This window comes from Carassius carassius, chromosome 30 (assembly GCF_963082965.1).
Source record: "Carassius carassius chromosome 30, fCarCar2.1, whole genome shotgun sequence".
Taxonomy (NCBI): domain Eukaryota; kingdom Metazoa; phylum Chordata; class Actinopteri; order Cypriniformes; family Cyprinidae; genus Carassius; species Carassius carassius.
The window spans coordinates 18,382,934-18,404,211 of NC_081784.1; the positions used below are offsets into that span (position 1 = coordinate 18,382,934).

The 21,278-nt window shown below is 40.2% G+C and overlaps 2 protein-coding genes across 5 annotated transcripts in view; both read left to right on the top strand.

Moving 5' to 3' along the window:
• The window catches only part of LOC132110798 (deubiquitinase DESI2), a 104,193-nt gene that overhangs the window by 27,459 nt on the left and 55,456 nt on the right, over nt 1-21,278 (top strand). The window lies entirely within an intron of this gene.
• On the top strand, nt 216-6,232 carry LOC132110794 (zinc finger and BTB domain-containing protein 18-like). Of its 4 annotated transcripts, none has more exons than XM_059517748.1 (2): nt 216-592; nt 4,373-6,232. In XM_059517748.1, the coding sequence occupies exon 2, from the start codon at nt 4,387-4,389 to the stop codon at nt 5,998-6,000; it is 1,614 nt and encodes a 537-aa protein (XP_059373731.1). In that variant the 5' UTR covers nt 216-592; nt 4,373-4,386; the 3' UTR covers nt 6,001-6,232. The 4 variants fall into 4 exon arrangements, with proteins under 4 accessions (XP_059373731.1, XP_059373732.1, XP_059373730.1 ...); XM_059517749.1 differs by lacking the exon at nt 216-592 and adding an exon at nt 615-1,026; XM_059517747.1 differs by lacking the exon at nt 216-592 and adding an exon at nt 1,053-2,263.

Genomic DNA, 21,278 nt, shown 5'->3' on the forward strand with positions numbered 1-21,278 from the left:
TCATTTTATTTTGTAGTAATAATTCTAGAGTTACATCAGACACTCGTGCCTCAGTCTGTTCCTCAGTTAGAACATGTTTTTAAGTGGCCCTGTGTCTGTGTATCTCTCCGCAGCGCTGGAGGAGGTTGCAGTGCACCTGTTCTTCACCGCTGCTCGGCCCGTGACTACAGTACCCACGTAACATTGCGCAATGTCCCTCGATCCGCGCGCTGCGCCAGTCTGCTCGAGGAACCCGCTCGGTCGCTCGGCCTTTTTTTCTGCTTTCTCACTGTTGCCTGGTGTCAACCTACGCCGAGAGAGAACACATCCCTCCCTCTTCCCCCCTCAGCGGCAGCTTCCAATTTGCCTTCGCGTTTCTTTTCGCCTCTTCCATTGGCTTGCGCGCTGCCAGTCAAGCGCTTCCTCTTTACAGGAGAGTAGTAGCAACAGCTCGGAAACATCTGGCTGCCGCAGCTCTCGTCGCTCCGCTCGCCTGCTCCGTCTTTCCTGCCACTGCAGGTTGTTATGGAAAGCTGTTGAAAGTCAATCGAGTTGTTTTTCTCGCTGAGAGGATTAGACGGAGGAAGCAGGAAGACGCTGGAGCTGGTTGTCTGTAAGTGTCTGTGATACGAGGTGCTCTTTAAGGAGATGAAAGCGGGGTTGGAGGCACGGACTGGATTGTTATGGGGAAAAGTAACGATCTTTTTTACGCGTCTGTCGGTCTTTACGCGCAGAATGAGTTGCTCGAGCGCGTGGCATCGAGGCCTGCCGCAAAACTGTAACACTGCAGGTTGAATGCTTACTTTTTATTTGTTAGCCACACAAGCTAGCTTTTCCTGAACGTACGGGGTCAGGATCCAGAGAAACACCGTCGGCAGTGCTGTGTATGTGTTTGTGTAGGAGTAGCCTGCGGTAATACCGTTTCCTACCAAGGTGGACTCGTAGTTTATTTTATTTAATGACTAATTATTTTGCATCGTGGCTTTTAAGTTCAAGAAGGGGCTAACTTGGCACCATTCAGATAAGTCTTTCAGGACAACTTCCCAGGTTCGAAAACAAGTTCACGTTGACGTGTCACGGTATTTTCATTTACCCTCATGTCTACTAAATGCTTTGTACACCAAATAACGTAGTATTATTAATAAGCAAGCCTAATCGTTTCAAGTACATATGGAATGAAAAGCTCTTATTAGTTTAAAACCCACCGAGACCAAGTGTAATGTACTTGACAGATGCAGTAAATGTTTAATTATTGTAGTTTTTATGCATTTAAAAATAGTCGTGCATGTCAGTGAGTTTAAAAAACAACAACTAAATATTCTGTTCCTATTCATGAGTGTGACATCCTTCAGAAGAGACCTTCAGATTATAATTGTGTATCTTTGTTTTTGCTGATTTTTGTGGTAAACAGGAAACTCTTGGTCAGCTTGCACTGAAGAAGTTTCTGATTATGAACACAAATATAACTGAGATGCATAAGAAGTAAGAGGTTTGTAAGTCCTAATGCGGAATACAGTGCCTTTTGTCTGAACTGTACTTATAAGGCCTGTATGATTGTTCCCATTGTTTCTTATCCCCCCCCCCCAGTTGTCCAAAGGGTTAGTAAAATGAATGACGGTAATGGCGCAGCCAGTGAACCATAAAGAAGTTGAAAACAATATCAGCTGCGTGGATCTGTCAGTTGCAAATGTGCTGTGCTGGCCTTTGTTTATGGTTACTGGAAGGAGAGAGGGGGGAAAAAACTGAGGGTATTTAAATTCTCAGTGCAGGAAACTAGGTTAGAAAAAAGTGTCGGCTTTCAGACGGACTCATTTCCAAGTTGTTCTTTACTGAAAGATTACAACTAAAGGGGGGAATTGGCTAGATTTCTACAGAATCACCTCACAACACTTCCCTTCCTCCCATTTTTTAAAGGGGGGGAAGAGAAACAAAGTTGTATAAAGGAGATGCTGGTGGCAAGAGTGTAGAGGAGTAGCATATGGCACTAAAAGGAGCACAGCTGGAGGTAGCATTTCCATCTGAACATGATGTCAGAGCAGCTGACAGGCTGCCATCCCCCAGTCTTTTCTTCTAACGCACAGACTGGGAGTTAGTGTGTGTGCGGATCTGTGTGCAGGAGGAGGCATCGCATTCCCCTCCAACATCTCCTCCACTTTGCATCTGTCCCTCACAGTTTGATTTTCTCTCTCTTTCTCTCGTGTCTACCCTTTCATTGATTCGGCGAAGGGAGTTACAGCCGGCGCTACCACAACAGTGGACTTAATCAAGTTGATGCGTACTGCAGGTACTGTACCGGGGGGGTCCGGGCAACAGGGATGTGTTTTGAATAGGGAGCTCTTGTTAAGTCTTTTTGCACGTCTGCCATCAGAGTGTGTGAAATGGGAAGTAAAGGATTTCGAGCTGGTGTAGTGTTAACCAGGCTGGAAGACAAAGTGACACTTTTTGTTGCTATGAAGAGGTTTCCAGGCAAGCGTTTCATTATTCTGTTTGTTTGCAGGTCTTGTTTTCCGTTACTTCATTCTCAATGGCAAATTGTTGCTTTGTTGTGACAGTATAGAGTGGCGTTGTTAGGGTAGTTTGTTATAGTATTGTAGATTTAAAACTAGAAACTCTTGTGTTTATATGCTGTTAATTTGTTCAAATCTGTTTTTCTTTTAAGTTATACGATTTCAGTCCATTTAAACCAAATTCCTAATCTTTTAACCTGTTAACTGTCACCCCGTCCCGAATACGGGACGCCTACATTGACTATACTATATTACAATCAAATCTAATCTAATCTTGACAGTGCAGGAAACTAGGTTAGAAAAAAGTGTCGGCATGCACATTCAAGTCTATCTTCAAAAACGTGAGTGACAGTTAAGGGGTTAAAGCAGCCGAAAATGCAGAAATGCTTTTGGCCAAATAAATCTGCAACTTTATATAATCGTTCTTCAAATCGTCCCTTCGTCAGGCTTTTTTCTCAAATCTTTACTTTTTTTCTTGTTTCTAAGAACTAATTTAGAACTTGCAGATTTGAGCTGCCTGAATTGGCTAGACAGCTGTAATCGCACTCCTCCTAGTCTTAATCTCTTTATCTGGGCAGCAGCTGCCATATGGTCTCAGTCAGCTGGATCAGATGTTCATAAGCCTCCTTCTCCGTCCCTCTCTGTCCTCCCAGTCTCCTAATTTGATCGCTGCTACCTTGCGAGCTGTCCTGCAATCTTTATTTTTAGCCATCTTAAGGATTAGGATTGATGTGGACTATGGGGCACTTAAAGTGATTGTATTGTAAATCCGCTGTGGAGTGCCTCTTTGGGGAGGATGTTCCATTTCTCCAAAGATTTTGGGAGGGGAAAAGGGGGAAGAGAGGGCTGGCTAGAGGTTTGTTACCCCCCTGTCCCCCTATAAGCCCCTCACTAATGAAGGTCTGAACGCTGTTTGGGGTGGGGTGGGGGGCTTTGGCTTGCTATCCCAATCAGATTTAAATGAGTTCATTGAAGTCCGCTGGCTGAACATGACGCTGGTGCATTTTTTTAGACTGGAACGATCTTCGCGGGTAACAGGTGTGAGTTCATATTTTTTGCGTTTTATTTTACTTTTAAACTTTTTTAGTTTGTAAATTATTTATGTGTAATATTTTTCATATAAAATATTTTTACTGCGTAGTTTATTTGCAGACTGTCTGTCTTTGATTACGCACGTCACGATGTCCTGATGTTCTGCTACCTCAGTTCTCGTACCCTTAGAGATCATGGTACTTGGTATACTTATGCAGTGTGCCCATGATGGTGAGCTGTTTGTGTACCTGTAAGCCTGTTACCTATACTCAGCATCCTGGCCAAAGTGGGTTATTATAAATAACTGCTCCGGGAGCAGAGTGAGGAAAAACAGGAAAGATTGTCTCGCGCAGACATCTGTGGAATCATCACGCCATCTGATTATACTAGAACGATTCTGATAGGATGATCAAGGCTGTTATTGCTTTAAATTTAATGTACAATTTAGATATTTTTCATTTACATTTTTGCATTAATTTCCCAAGTCTCATGCTTTTAAACTTTTAATTAAAAGGGTTAGTGTAAAATGTAGTCGTAAACACACTATTGTGTATTTTAAAGTGCACATTTGAGGAAAATGCAACTAGACTAATATATAATCGGTGATGTTATACTTTTTGCATGTGCTTTTTTTTTGTAATCCTTTTATGTCAGAACTGTGGTGAACATTTTTCCAGTGTTCCCACAGGGGTGGAGGGGTGGAGGGAGAATTAGAGTGTGAGAGTATGTCTGTGTGCATAGACTGAGAGAGAGAGGGGGGGGGGGCGGTGGGAAAGAGAGAAGTTCCACACAGAGCTGCAGACAAAACAATTGTTGTTCTAGCGGGCCTCACTAACATCTGTGGTCTTTTGCAGGTTATGAAGACAGCATGGAGTTTCCAGACCACAGCAGACATTTGCTACAGTGTCTGAGCGAGCAGAGGCATCAGGGATTCCTTTGTGACTCCACTGTGCTGGTCGGTGATGCCCAGTTCCGAGCCCATCGTGCAGTGCTGGCTTCATGCAGCATGTACTTCCACCTCTTTTACAAGGACCAGCTAGACAAAAGAGACATTGTTCATTTGAACAGCGACATTGTCACAGCCCCGGCCTTCGCTCTTCTGCTCGAGTTCATGTATGAAGGAAAGCTCCAGTTCAAATCGCTTCCAGTGGAGGATGTGCTGGCTGCTGCCAGCTTCCTCCACATGTACGACATTGTCAAGGTGTGCAAGAAGAAGCTCAAGCAGAAGGCCACAGCCGAGGCCGACAGCACCAAGCGGGAGGAGGATGCTTCCAGCTGCTCAGACAAGGTGGAGAGCTTCTCGGAAGGTGGAAGCACGGGCCGGCCGGCCACCGCCGACCTGCTGCAGAGCGATGACGAGGACATGGAGAACAAACGGGACAGCCCTCAGGAGCCGGGGAGCATGTGGATGCGTCTGCCTTCCGACCGGACCGTGTCTCCCACCACTAGCCCCAGGGAGGCGGAAACACACGGTCCTGATGCTGGCAAATCTCCTGCCGGCAGCCCCAACAGCTCCACCAGCTCCCTGTCCCATCGCTCGACGGTGCCTCGGAGAGTCTCTGCTGACACCGATTGTGTGCTTGACCTCTCTGTGAAGTCCACTCTGGGCGGAGGTCCAGGGGAGACCATTGCTGGCAACCCTTATTTCTGCAGCTCTGTGACTCCAGACAGCCTCCAGAGTGCCTTGGTTCAAGTGAAGGTGGAAAAGGACCTGGGCTCGGATGATGATGAACTGGTGAGTGGCAACTACGAGATGGAGCACAGCGGTGTCAAGGAGCCACCCAGCACCAACGGGACTCACATCAGCCTCGTTGCACAACGGAGGTTGGGCCTGGAGGCTCACCTCTCTGCCCTGCGCGAGGCCTCGCTGGCCAGTGAGCTGGTACAGGACGACAAAGGAGGCGATGATGACACCGATGTCTTAGGAGGGGACAGTGAGCGAGCGCATGAGGCCGCGGGGGTTGAGAACTCTCTGTTGCCTTACGTCTCCAGCATGCTGGGGGGTCCACATACTCAGATCTTCATGTGCCCCTTGTGCAACAAGGTCTTCCCCAGCCCACACATCCTGCAGATCCACCTCAGCACACATTTTCGCGAACAGGAAGGCGTGCGGTCCAAACCGACCGGCGATGTCAATGTCCCCACCTGCTCCATCTGCGGCAAAACCTTCTCCTGCATGTACACATTAAAGCGCCATGAGCGGACGCATTCGGGCGAGAAGCCCTACACATGCACTACTTGCGGCAAGAGCTTCCAGTACTCGCACAACCTAAGCCGGCATGCCGTCGTGCACACACGCGAGAAGCCACATGCCTGTAAGTGGTGCGAGCGGCGCTTCACACAGTCAGGGGACTTGTACCGACACATCCGCAAGTTCCACTGCGAACTGGTCAACTCGCTCTCGGTCAAGAGCGAGGCGCTCAATCTACCCACGGTCAGAGACTGGGCACTGGAAGATAGTTCACAAGAACTGTGGAAATGAAAGCTAAACTGATAGCAGACTGTTTGAACTGCTTGTTAATTTAATGAGAGAGATCTGAGTGGCATTTTTTGGGGGCAAGAGAGGTGAAGGTAAGAGTGGGGTGAAGTGACGGCCGAAGGGTCTGAATCAGTCATTTTTCTTGTATGTACATTGCAAATCTTGTTGAATTGCACTTTACTAGCACATGAAAATGTTGCTACTGATTTTCTTTTAATATATTTTCTTGTCTCTTTAGGGTCTCTCTTTTTTCCTGTTCTCCTTGGGTTTTTAAAAATATGGGTGCTTGTCTCAGTAACCAACTTTGACAGAAAAAATGATTCACTGGGATGTTCACCTGTTTATATAATTTACAGTTTTTGTATATGCTCCTAAATATCAAGGAACATCTGCCATGAAAAGCATATGAAGATTTCAGGTAATAGACAGAGGAGTTTAAACTAAGTAAACACTAAACGGGTACTATTGTCATATATTTACCTGTGCACACTCGCCTCTTGTTTGAGTATGTGTGTGAATGTGTGTGTATATAGTGCACTGTATGTGTGTATATATATATATATATATATATATACACATTAAATATATATATATATATATATATATATATATATATACACATTAAATATATATATATATATATATATATATATATATGTGCGCTACTATAATTTGCAGGTAACATACCTGATGTGTGACTGTGGCCGTGTATTCACACACATACGCACACATGCACACGTGTGTGAGTGAGCAGTGTGTGAGCAGGTCAGTTCTTTAAATCCCATGAGGATGCTCTAAACTCACGTTACTTAAGCTCTTGTACATTTTTGACTCGTTATTGGAAACTTGACTGATTGAAGACAAACAAGGCACTCATGCAATGTACAGCCTCCTTTTTCATATCAGTTGCCGCATTTTTTCTATCCTTTCTTAATATGATTTGAAGTCATTTTAGTTGCAGTCTCTCTACATCACTCGTTTGCTACTGAGGTTGGTTTTGGCATCGGCTGCGTTTATAGGGATTTCTGTAGTGTTTTATTAAGATTTTTCATTTTAAAACAGAATCTGTTGTTGCATGATGTCTGACCTGTATATTGAAAAAGATGTGACTTGCTGTATTGCTGTACACTGTAATTGACTGATTCATGACATACAGGGCACCTGTCTGTTGGAAAAAAAAAAGTACCTTTAATATTACTGCTGTAGAAATTGCATGAATTTTATTTAACTTACTCTTTTTTTTTTTTTTTGTTGTTGTTGTTTTGCATCAGAGAGTGTATTTTTAATTAATTCATTTGATTCCTTGGTAGATTTGAGTTTTTTCCTCTCATTAGAGAATGAATCGGGGGTTCTGGTGAGGTGTTTTTTCTGGGCTGTGAAGATTGTGGAAGTGCACTGATGTTAGGCTGCAGTATCTACACACGAGACACAATTCGGTTGGGGCTCACTGTAGGATTCGGAGGTTAACGAGGGGCCAGGTGTCAGCAGAGGCTGAATGGCTATGTTTATTGTTCAGAAGGCTACCGTGGCTCCTCTTATCATCTCCTTGTGTGCTGGGTTCTCAACTGCTGTTTGTCTCAGTGTCCTGTTTACTGTCTGTTGTCATTTGAATCATGTTGGCTCTGTTTTGTAATTTATTTATTTATCTTTTCAATTGGCACTTGCTTCAGATTCGTTTGCCATGAAGACACATTTGTGTGGCTGATGGTACAGCTCTTCTTTATGGGTGTCATCAGCAGAGCACATCTATTTGGAGAAGCTGAAGGATCTTTAAACAGCATAAAGCTCGACACTCGGATCTGAGTGGTTTGTGTGCGTGTGTTTGTGTTCAATACATAAGTCTTTTTTTCTTTTTTTTTAATCACTAGAACGTGTTTGGCAAGGTTGGTTGCACCTTTGAAGTTTAATGAAATTAGAATGATGTGCAAAAGAGGCCTTTATAAAAATGTATATGCTTAATTATTAACCTAATTGAATTGACTTTGTTACACTGAAAGAAGATCTAGAAATTTGTGATTGTTCTTTTGTTAACTTTTTGCAGCATTTGTAATTTAGAAAAATGTTTATTCTAATAAGGTTTTTTTTCTTTAAATTAATTTCATTTGCAAAATTATATAAAGGTTTTTTTTTTTTTATTATTAATGTGAAAATTCTGTTAGTTTTGTTTGTTTGTTGGTATCACGAAAAACGATTTCATTGTCAAATCCAGAGAAATAAAAGGGGAAGAAAAATGAAAAACATATGGCTTAGCACTGAAGACATAGACCAGTCACTCACATAGTGCTGAAATGCTTGAACTTCTTTAGTTAGAGAGGGCCAGGGGCCCCGCACATGTTTGGAGCAGGACTGGAGTGTGCGGCACACAGGCCTGCGCAGGCCTCAGGAACTGTCTCACCATATATTTGGCTGGTGCAACGGCTAGTGAAAAGGTTGAGCTTTGCCAACAGCGCATGCCCCTCATGGCGTTTTGCACGGAGGTACTTTTACCTTTTGCACTCTAAAATGTGGCAGAAAAAAATATCAACTGTAGGGTTGATTTGTTTTCTATGCTTTCTTTTTCTTAGTTTTTTTGTTGGATTCTATTGTACTTGACCGCCTTAAACTACTGTTATCAACTTATACTCAGAGGGTGAAAACTGGAAACTGTCGCTGGAATACTGGATGACTTTCTTTTACTTTTTTTTTTTTTGTTCGGTGGAAATGAAGCTGTGAAATGGCCTATGAAGCTTATCCATAAATGAGACACCCCTTTAGTTTACTTGAAACCCAGGAACCCCAGTGTGAAGAACAACTCTGTCAAATTCAAACTTGGTGGCTAATGAGTATGGGGAAAAAAATAAATATCTCTTGAATTCAAGGACAATCGCTGTCTGGGTGGGAAAAAGAAGAAGAAGAAGATTTGACTTTACATGTAATTGCTTCCCTTCTGAGATTTTTTTGCTATGTTGACATTGTTCCTTTTATGGATTTAGACATTTAGCTTTGACAATCATAGTATGTTTCATTTTCTCAAGGGAAGTAAATTATGAGGCTGTTTAGTTTTGTACTTTTGGTGTGCTGTTGGTGAAATTTTTAAATTGTGTGCAAACTGCAATAAATTATAAGAACCTTAACCTCTCCGTGCCATTTTTCTGTCAGAAACTTCTGGCGGGATTTGCCAGAGCAATGACGACGTGCATATTGGTGAGACGGTGTTTGTGTTTTTACATTCAGTTCAATAATCTTATTTACTGTAGATGCTCGTGTGGGTGGAAACATGTTTTCCAGTGCGTTAGGTCTGTGGATTGAGTATACTGCCCGGATGAGTGAGTGTGTGTGTGTGTGTGTGTGTGTGCGTGCGTGAGTGTAAGCAGTCTTACATGGTCTGGCTGCTGCTCCAGTAAAGGCGTGGGTTGGACCTGGGAAAATGTGCAGCAGCTTGTACGAAGACCAACCCCTCCCCCTGCATCACACACACACACACACACACAGGCTGCTTCCAAAGCTCCTCAAGTACAGTTTTCCAGCAAACAAATCAGCTTTATCTAATGTCTCACTGTTCAGCAAACCTGGCCTACAGATGCACTAAAGGCTGACCACTTTTAAGTCAGCGAACGTTACTCAACAGGCCACTGCCACAGATGGTCCCGTGCTGTAAGCCTGCCCCCCTTCCTCACACACACATACGGCACCTCCTTGTAATTGGTGCAAGATTTAGTTTTCGAACTTGTTTTGCACTTAAGATCCATTTCCGCTTGTATTATTCAGAAGTTTTTGTTTTGTATTTCTAGACAATATTGTGCACTCTTTGGCTGATTTTCTCAGCTGAAATTTTATTTGTGACATTTACATACAAATCTGCATCTAACATCTGGTTGGAACGGACAGTTGATGCTTTGCGAGGGCTTAATGGTTTTTTCTCTTTGCTTTTTTACTATTAATTTAGGTCATTAATTTGTATCTGTCCTTTGTTTGCTCGAGGAGCAGAGACAAAGGGGCAGCTGTGGAAACATTTGGATGTGCCGAAGGGTAGTGGGCTTGTTGTGATGAGTGTGTTACCAGCTTGGGCTTCTATATGTAGCCACACCGCAGAAGTTCGCAGGAGCCGCATGCCAGCGTACTCGGGGAGGGCACACATGGCATCAATAGTGCAGCATTGCACTCAGGTATGACTGATTCTGCCCACGCAGATAGCTGCTGAGTGCCTCACCAAATACCGACCAGCTCCAAATATATAATGTACGTTTAGAGGGGCACAGACAGGTTATAAGATTATAATGTGTCAGGTTTAATGACACCTCCTAATCTTATGAGAAATTATTATAAATTAAATTAATTATAAACAAACCTTTTGTCCTCCATGTTACATAAATTATGATTAGGCTCTCATATTTGTTACATTTTATGATGCTCAACACAAGATATACCTTCCTGCCAGTTGTTTATTTTGATTTAAGTTGTGTTTGTTTGTTTTCTAATTTCCTTTACCTTTAACCTTTTAACATCCATGGAATCTTTTTATTCCACAAAATGTTCTACACCAAAAATTATTTCAAGGAACTGTTCACTGAAAGAGTCTTTGGAAATTTGGAAATCCAAAATGGGACTTCTGGTACTGCTGTGAAAACCCTCTTTATTTTTTAAGAGTGTTGGTGTTTATTAAGTCAACATATTAAAGTAATTTGAAGGGGAAATTAGGTTAATTTAAAAAAATTGATATTATAATTGTTTCAAAATGTGGATCTTTGGAACATCCAAGCATAAAGATTTTTACAGAACAGGAAGGTTAAACATTTATTTTTTTTAAATTATATGAAAAAAAAATTACATGAAAATAAACTCTCATTAATCATGACCATCATAAACGGATAAAAAAAAATTAGAAACATGAAAGAACACAGCTCATTTATCCTTTGTGTCTGAATAAAACAGGTTTTCTTCAGCATGCCATTCCATTGTATTTTTAATCAATAAATACATATGAACTATGTAATAATACTAAAATGAATGTATATGTGTGTGTGTGTGTGTGTGTGTGTGTGTGGTGCTGTTTGGTGAGAAGTGATAGGCGCAGACCACACAAGCACATTCAGGGGTCCGTGGAGCTCACTTGAGCACAGATAAAACTCAAGATTTCTTTTGTGTGATTCTTCCATAGGTTAAATTGGGGATTGTCATCTGCGTTTGGATGATGACAAAGAAAAATCACAAATCAGTTTCTTGAGTGTCAATTTTTATATTAATATTTTCATAAAATCCTATACACCACAGTTTCATGAAAGAAAATTTCCACTTTTCATAAAAAGTAAAAAAAAAAGTGCTTGAAATTCAACTGCAGGCAGCAGTTAAGATGCAAAGATTTTGCGGGAATGAAAGGAGCATTAAGTACATGAAAGAGAAAGGAGAAAAGAAAGAAATGAAGTACAAGGGCTGAGCAGATAAAAGGTGAGAAAAGCAGGCAGGAGGGAAGACGTCTTATTTCTTTCAGTTGTCTGCCTCGTTTAAAGGCAGCCATTATTGAGCTCCGTGCGCACACAGACAGACGGCAAGCAACAAGCGGCCTTTCTTGGCCCTTCAGACAATGCAGCGGTGCTTCAGACCGTCAGGGGTGGGGGAGAGGGGTCTGCATGGGGGAATATTTTTGGTTTAGGGAGGGGTACACCATGCACCCTGCATCCCCCAACAAAAGAAGATGCAACCCCAACTTAAATGTTAGTGTGCGTGTGTCCAGACCACACATTCAGGGGTCCGTGGAGCTCACTTGAGCACAGATAAAACTCAAGATTTATTTTGAGTGATTGTTCCGTAGGATAAATTGGGGATTGTCATCTGCGTTGAATGATGACAGAGAAGGATCACGAATCAGTTTCTTGAGTGTCAATTTTTTATATTAATATTTTCAAATCCAGAACTCTGTACAAATGGCATGGAAATGTCTAAAGAAACTTTTAACTTAATAGTCAAAAACCTTCAAAAAGTTCTGCTTAATATTTGTATTTGTCCTATGAAGAATATAGTTTTATTGCAGTTAATTGATAATGTTTTTGAAAACTCTATTCTTATATATTATAACATTATACTAATAATATCATATTTAGATGCTGCTTATTATGTTTGTGTAAACCATGATATTTTTGTTTTAAAATTTCTTATATAAAGTTTAAAACAACATTTGAATTAGAAATATTTTCTTGAAATCACATTTGATTTCAATGGTTTGATTTGAATTAAATGTGTCTTTGCAGAATAAAAGTCTCAATTTCTTAAATCTACTGACACCAAACTTATAAATGGTATAGTGCATAAAATAATTTGTATACAGTTATTTGATCAAATAGCTGTCTGAAATACTTGGTTCTGATTGGACACTTCATTCATTGCTCAAATATAACTGACAGTTATAATATGTATAATATAATTTATACGATATAATTTCCTATAGCTGTGTTTCTATCATGTCTCTCTAGCTTTCACTCTTTTTCTTATCAAATAAAAAGACTAATTTCAATTCAAATCAATGTTTCATGTCTACTTAAATGATTGAAAGTGCTATAATGTACAGTCAGACAGTCATTATCAAGAGACTTATTGTGTAATAATGACAGGTTGACTTTACACAATCCCTTACATATATTAGCAAATTCAGATCAACTCTTCAAACAGAAATTATATTTTATAGGTCTCTTGCAGTGTTATACTGCCTTTCAATGTTGGAGGCCCAGTAAACCCTTGATGTGACTTGTTTGGTCGGCTGTTTCTTTCTCTCAGATCCAGCTGTTGGTGGCACTTTTGCCCCGCTGTAGATAAGTGGGCAGCAGGGTGTGGGATGTTGATAGGGGGTCTTGGCAGGATTTAGTCAGCAACGAGTCAGCACTTTTCCTGAGTGCAGTGCTGTGACCTTATTGGGAGTCAAATATACATATACATCAGTTTACATACCTACATTAAAAAAGGTGTCCATATCTTCCCAAAAAATACTATGATCAGATGTCTGGAGTCAGTATGTTTCAGCAAAGATGTATTAAATTGACCAAAAGTGATAATAAAGACATTTAAAATGTTACATAAGATTAGTATTTCAAATAAATTTTTACATTCTATTAAAGAATGTTGAAAAAATGTGTCTCAGTTTCGATAGCATTATTAAGCAGCACAACTGTTTTCAGTATTGATAAATAATAATAAAAATGAACATTACAGCAAATCAGCATATTAGAATGATTTCTGAAGGATCAAGTGACATTGAAGACTGCAGTAATTCCTGCTGAAAAATCAGTTTTGCCATCAAAGGAATATGTTACATTTTATACAACCCGAATTCCGGAAAAGTTGGGACGTTTTTTAAATTTTAATAAAATGAAAACTAAAGGAATTTCAAATCACATGAGCCAATATTTTATTCACAATAGAACATAGATAACGTAGCAAATGTTTAAACTGAGAAATTTTACACTTTTATCCACTTAATTAGCTCATTTAAAATTTAATGCCTGCTACAGGTCTCAAAAAAGTTGGCACGGGGGCAACAAATGGCTAAAAAAGCAAGCAGTTTTGAAAAGATTCAGCTGGGAGAACATCTAGTGATTAATTAAGTTAATTGATATCAGGTCTGTAACATGATTAGCTATAAAAGCTTTGTCTTAGAGAAGCAGAGTCTCTCAGAAGTAAAGATGGGCAGAGGCTCTCCAATCTGTGAAAGACTGCGTAAAAAAATTGTGGAAAACTTTAAAAACAATGTTCCTCAACGTCAAATTGCAAAGGCTTTGCAAATCTCATCATCTACAGTGCATAACATCATCAAAAGATTCAGAGAAACTGGAGAAATCTCTGTGCGTAAGGGACAAGGCCGGAGACCTTTATTGGATGCCCGTGGTCTTCGGGCTCTCAGACGACACTGCATCACTCATCGGCATGATTGTGTCAATGACATTACTAAATGGGCCCAGGAATACTTTCAGAAACCACTGTCGGTAAACACAATCCGCCGTGCCATCAGCAGATGCCAACTAAAGCTCTATCATGCAAAAAGGAAGCCATATGTGAACATGGTCCAGAAGCGCCGTCGTGTCCTGTGGGCCAAGGCTCATTTAAAATGGACTATTTCAAAGTGGAATAGTGTTTTATGGTCAGACGAGTCCAAATTTGACATTCTTGTTGGAAATCACGGACGCCGTGTCCTCCGGGCTAAAGAGGAGGGAGACCTTCCAGCATGTTATCAGCGTTCAGTTCAAAAGCCAGCATCTCTGATGGTATGGGGGTGCATAAGTGCATACGGTATGGGCAGCTTGCATGTTTTGGAAGGCTCTGTGAATGCTGAAAGGTATATAAAGGTTTTAGAGCAACATATGCTTCCCTCCAAACAACGTCTATTTCAGGGAAGGCCTTGTTTATTTCAGCAGGACAATGCAAAACCACATACTGCAGCTATAACAACAGCATGGCTTCGTCGTAGAAGAGTCCGGGTGCTAACCTGGCCTGCCTGCAGTCCAGATCTTTCACCTATAGAGAACATTTGGCGCATCATTAAACGAAAAATACGTCAAAGACGACCACGAACTCTTCAGCAGCTGGAAATCTATATAAGGCAAGAATGGCACCAAATTCCAACAGCAAAACTCCAGCAACTCATAGCCTCAATGCCCAGACGTCTTCAAACTATTTTGAAAAGAAAAGGAGATGCTACACCATGGTAAACATGCCCCGTCCCAACTATTTTGAGACCTGTAGCAGAAATCAAAATTGAAATGAGCTCATTTTGTGCATAAAATTGTAAACTTTCTCAGTTTAAACATTTGCTATGTTATCTATGTTCTATTGTGAATAAAATATTGGCTCATGTGATTTGAAAGTCTTTTAGTTTTCATTTTATTAAAATTTAAAAAATGTCCCAACTTTTCCGGAATTCGGGTTGTAATATATTGAAATAGAAAATAGCTATTTGTTATAATATGTCACAATTCAAACAAATACAGCCTTGGTGAGAATATGGGACTTTAAAAATCTAACCAACCTCAAATTGTTTAATGGTAGTGTAAGTCTATAATTAGTTATTCAGTTAACCAACAGGCCAGTGCACACCTCTTGAGAAGACACTTTGAGTGGTGTGTGTTGTAAAAGCTTTGTTTTTCCTGGTGTTCTGCAACACAGTTCATCTCAAAAAAGACCCCACACCTGTCCACCCAGAACGTTTGACTCAGCAGGGCTCACACATGTGACCATAAGGATTTCTATGTTAGCATCAATATATTTTTGACCAAAAAAAATACCATGAACCATAGTATTTGTATAGATGAATACCAAACAACATAAATGCTTTGAAATACCTTTTTTGTATTGTACAACATAAAACATAATGAATCAAGAGTGAAGCAGCCTCATTAACCTCACCTCTTAAACCTCATTATTTGTGAATCATTTCTGTTCCAGCTAGTTTCTGTACAAAGAGGAGCATTGTCATCTCAGCTGGAGATGCCAAGCGAGGTCCGGCAAAGCAGGCCCCATCTGTCGCCTCCACCAACCTGCACCAACTCAAGAGTGGCCCGAAGCCGACTCGCAGGATTAATGCGCACATCCTGAACTGGGTTAGAGAGAGAGAACGTGGGCTCAGGCTGTGGGACCTGGCACAGCCAACGTGCCACATTCCCTCTCACAATGCTGCATTATCCACCACCGCACAGCAACCTTGGCAGGGAGCTGAAAAGAAATCCTGAAGGAGGACGGATGTGATACTCGTACTTTTAACATCGATGCGTCCTCCAAAAGGCCTCTTGATTATGTCTGTGTATTTAGCATGGATTTTTATAGAAAATGCTTTTGTATTTGCAGGTTATTAGACATTTGTGATGGCCACAGGCTGCTGAATGGCTATCAGATCACATGTATGTAAACTTTGACAAATAAGTCATATTTTGCAACCAAGTAAACACTACAGGCACTTTTTTTAAAGCCGTAAGTGGCAGCCTTGGCTCGCTTGGTAGGATAAGATATGAAGGAAAAACCATTTTACATGAATTCCTGCTTTTTTTAAAGGGAATTTTATAAAAATGTAGGTATTTCGGGTCTTCTAAACTGTTATCATTAACTAAAACTAAAACTATTAAAAACTGTTTTGTTGAAATAAAGCTGAAAGATATAAATATGAAAAATGAAACTTAAACAACTTAAATAAAAATGTTGCCTTGGCAAAAAAAAAAAAAAAAAAAAAAAAGTTGAAGTACTAAAGTTACTAAAGACCAAAACTGAAAGCACACACTGAAAAAACATTTTAACATTCACAAATAATTACAAAGAAATGGCAAGTAATACATTTAATTGAACATAAAATTTTAAAGCAGAAATACCAAAATGGTATTTTCTTTTTAAAAATAATCTTATAATAATAATAAAAAAACATTTCCATAACCAAATTACTAAAACTTAAAATGAAATTTAAATGAAAACTGAAAATATGAAATTGAAATCAGTTCAAAATATTAATAAATAATAGTATATAAATAATGTAATATAAATAAAATAACACTGCTTCTAAGTGATCACATGTAAATGTAAAAATTATTTTTAAATTTAAGGTTTGATGCATGTAACACAAATTGTAGTTTGGCATCACTTGCACAATTAGCATCAATTATATCAAATATAAAACAGAAGCCATGTTTGCCAGAGGAGGTAATATCAATAAAACTATATCTGTATATTTCTAGATCTATAGATCTATATATTTCTAGTTTTATTGGTGTTACCTCCTCTGGCAAACATGGCTTCTGTTTGTAAGCATCTATTTGGTGAAATACATGCTTTGGACTAACTTACAATCAAATTTTTATCATTGCTGAAATTATAATGACAAACTATTCATCACTAAAGTATTGATGAATGATTTGTGGATGTTGCATGTGATTGGGTGATTTCCTGCCACTGTGTTTTAGACGAATCACTGTTTAACCTACAATAATCATTCAGCTTAATTATTAAAAGTGACTAGCTTTGTTTCACCAACATATTCTTGGAATATATATATACAGGCCCTTCTCAAAAAAATAGCATATTGTGATAAAGTTCATTATTTTCCATAATGTAATGATAAAAATTAAACTTTCATATATTTTAGATTCATTGCACACCAACTGAAATATTTCAGGTCTTTTATTGTTTTAATACTGATGATTTTGGCATACAGCTCATGAAAACCCAAAATTCCTATCTCAAAAAATTAGCATATCATGAAAAGGTTCTCTAAACGAGCTATTAACCTAATCATCTGAATCAACTAATTAACTCTAAACACCTGCAAAAGATTCCTGAGACTTTTAAAAACTCCCAGCCTGGTTCATTACTCAAAACCGCAATCATGGGTAAGACTGCCGACCTGACTGCTGTCCAGAAGGCCATCATTGACACCCTCAAGCAAGAGGGTAAGACACAGAAAGAAATTTCTGAACGAACAGGCTGTTCCCAGAGTGCTGTATCAAGGCACCTCAGTGGGAAGTCTATGGGAAGGAAAAAGTGTGGCAAAAAACGCTGCACAACGAGAAGAGGTGACCGGACCCTGAGGAAGATTGTGGAGAAGGACCGATTCCAGACCTTGGGGGACCTGTGGGAGCAGTGGACTGAGTCTGGAGTGGAAACATCCAGAGCCACCGTGCACAGGCGTGTGCAGGAAATGGGCTACAGGTGCCGCATTCCCCAGGTCAAGCCACTTTTGAACCAGAAACAGCGGCAGAAGCACCTGACCTGGGCTACAGAGAAGCAGCACTGGACTTTTGGACAAATTTTGCATGTCATTCGGAAATCAAGGTGCCAGAATCTGGAGGAAGACTGGGGAGAAAGAAATGCCAAAATACCTGAAGTCCAGTGTCAAGTACCCACAGTCAGTGATGGTCTGGGGTGCCATGTCAGCTGCTGGTGTTGGTCCACTGTGTTTTATCAAGGGCAGGGTCAATGCAGCTAGCTATCAGGAGATTTTGGAGCACTTCATGCTTCCATCTGCTGAAAAGCTTTATGGAGATGAAGATTTCGTTTTTCAGCATGACCTGGCACCTGCTCACAGTGCCAAAACCACTGGTAAATGATTTACTGACCATGGTATTACTGTGCTCAATTGGCCTGCCAACTCTCCTGACCTGAACCCCATAGAGAATCTGTGGGATATTGTGAAGAGAAAGTTGAGAGACGCAAGACCCAACACTCTGTTTGAGAAGGACCTGTATATATATATATATGTATATATATATATATATATATATATATATATATATATATATATATATAAAATTTGTAGACCAAATTTGACACATTCAAAAGCCATCCCATGAACAAAAACATCTGCCTCTTCTTGTTGGCGTCATCAGCTGCATGTGTGTGGTGCAAGTCCCTGTCCCAGCTGAGAGTGAACGAGCGAAGAGTTACCCTCCTTGATGAACGTCTGCACCCAACACACATCTGCACACAGCATTATCATTAGGATCACTGACAAAATGAACAATACCAGCAATCAATCCCTTCATCTGCAGCCATATGGGCGCCATACTTAGATTGCAGAGGAAGAAGAAAAAGACAAGCAATTGTACTGGCATTTGTTTGGCAGTTCTTAAGCAGTTGCAAGATGAATCTGCTGTGTGAGGAAAGTTTTTCCCTCTGCATGCCTCCTTCTCTCTTTGGACAAGTGAAAGTATTGCAAGTTGCGCTCCTGTCAGTCGGCTCTCGCAATTACTGCACATGTTCTTTAATATGGCGGCCTAATGGGATGAGCGAGTTCAAGCTCAGATGTTAAGACAAAGTGCAATGCATACCTTTCCCTTTCAGTGCAGCTTTGAAATTTCTCAGTTATAAGAGGTTTTATAAAAAAATATATATATATACAATATACAAAAGCAAGCAAACTCGCATATTTCATGTAAAGAAAAAAACTAAAACAAATAAATAAATACATTTCAATTTAAATCTAGTAATAAATAAAAATCTAAGATTGTATTAAGATCATATACAAACAAGCAAATGATTTATATTTTTTAATTTTCATTTTAAATATATATATACATATGTAATTTAAATAAAGAAAGAAAGAAATATTTCAAATATATAATTTTAGTACAGATCTATACATTTAGTAATAAATCAATAGATGAGTGCAAAGTGAAGATGAAAAATATTTGGACATTGATAAATGGACATTTTTGGACTTTGTGGTTGTCAGTGGGACCTGTTCACAGTTACTATGATGATCTACACCTGGGGATACTCTGTCAGGACACCTGTGTGAACTCATCACACAACACAGTACAACCACTAAAATCACCATGACTCCAGATTTTACCAAATTACAAAATGGCTCAAAAAATGAAGTGAAACATTTGTTTTCAGATGCCACCTGGTGTAAAATTTTTGTTTAAAAATGTAATTATATTCATCAGACATTGTTAAGTGTCACTTATGTATCCAGAAGTGTCTAGACACATTTTGGAGCTACTGTATAACAATTGCCGAACATCTGAATGTATTTTAAAGACTTCTGCTGGCAGGTTCATATGTTTGGACAGGCCGTGCCTCTTTGTCGGCCAGTCCGTGTTGTTCTCGTACTATTGCACCCAGCCGTGCAGCACTACAAGCCTTGCCCAAACAGGACAATCCCTTCTGGGCAAATATTTAAAGTCAAAACAGCTCTGGGCCCATAAAGCTAGTTGGGTGGTGTGGCTACATCTGTCAGTTGGGGAGGTGTGTACAAGAGTGCGTGCATGTGTGCGGACGAGCGCAGCAGCTGCTGAAACGAGTCTGGACGCTGCTGACGCCAACACCTGTCCGCTCTGGAGACATGTGGAAGCAAATGTCCAGGCAGAGCTGGCCACAGACTCCCACTGCTGTCCACCAGATGAACTTAAAGAGGGCCACGCTTCAAAGTGCTGCCTTGTCCCTCAGCGATCATCATTGGGCATGTGTGCCTTGCATGCCAACAAATATTGAGTTACACTCATTTTGACTATCTATCTATCTATCTATCTATCTATCTATCTATCTATCTATCTATCTATCTATCTATCTATCTATCTATCTATCTATCTATCTATCTATCTATCTATCTATCTATCTATCTATCTGTCTGTCTGTCTGTCTGTCTGTCTGTCTGTCTGTCTCTCTGTCTATCTATCTATCATCTATCTTTCTGTCTATCTATCTATCTATCTATCTATCTATCTATCTATCTATCTATCTATCTATCTATCTATCATCTGTCTACAGTGAGTCACTAAGAATGGAAGTAAAAGTGCCAATTTTTGGAGCATTTAAAAGTGAAAAATGTGAAGGTTATAATTTTATAAAAGCACTTACATTAATTCTTCTGTTAAAACTAGTTTTAGGGTTTTATGCAGTACATTGTCAAGAAAATGATATGAGATATGCGATGTGTATAGACCTATAACTTTACTCATATAAGGTTTTTACATCATGTGGTTGAACTAAAAACTGCAGTTATTTAAAATCTTTTATGAATTCACTTCTAATCCTACCCCAAATTTTAGCTTTTTTTTTTTTAAGAAGAAGAAGAAGAATACATTTTTTGTGGTAATCACCATTACGCCACAATTGCTGTCAATTAAACTTCTCTTGAATTGAATTGCACTGCACTCATAATTCTAATAGAAAATGTACTTCCTGGCTAAAACAATGTCTACAAACACTTTGGACACCCTTCTTGGCTAATGTTTTTTCTGAGCCATGTGTTGCGTCTATAACCTCCCTCCAAAACCCAACCCCCAGCCCTTATGCTCCACATACAAACACAAGCTCCACAAGTTTTCCCCCAAAAAGCATCAGCCAGTACTCTACACACACAAACACCCCCTGCACACAGAGCCAGCCCCCTTCTGGCAGTCCCTGGCCCCGCCCCCGTTGGAGCTGGGGGCTGCGGTGGAGCTGAGGTCAGGGATCAGGCAGACGTTGGCCCTTTGCTCAACAGCTGCCCGTGTTCACAAGCCAGGAGGAAGAAGTGGCAGCCGCCACTGCAGCAGCAGCACATCTGCTGTAATGAGTGTGTCAAAGCCACTAATGCACACACACACACACACACACACACACACACTGATCTGGCCCTCCCCTGACCTTCTCTTCACACACTCAGCACACCATCAGGCCAGAATGGAGCCCTTTGTGTGGCAGTGTGTTTGTGTGCGGTGTTTCGTGAAAGGTTCAGAGCTATGTTGTGTAATGAGTCAGCTGTGACAAGAGGAAGAACTGCAAAGACATTTAAATTAATGAATCACAAGCACGCACGCACACACACACACACACACACACACACACACACACAC

What these genes read in the sequence shown, in the direction of transcription:
- LOC132110794 (XM_059517746.1), top strand. Translation starts at nt 3,476, where the DNA reads ATGACGCTGGTGCATTTTTTTAGACTGGAACGATCTTCGCGGGTAACA. An exon ending in ACGATCTTCGCGGGTAACAG is followed by an intron (nt 3,525 to 4,372) that starts GTGTGAGTTCAT and finishes GGTCTTTTGCAG; the next exon opens with GTTATGAAGACAGCATGGAG.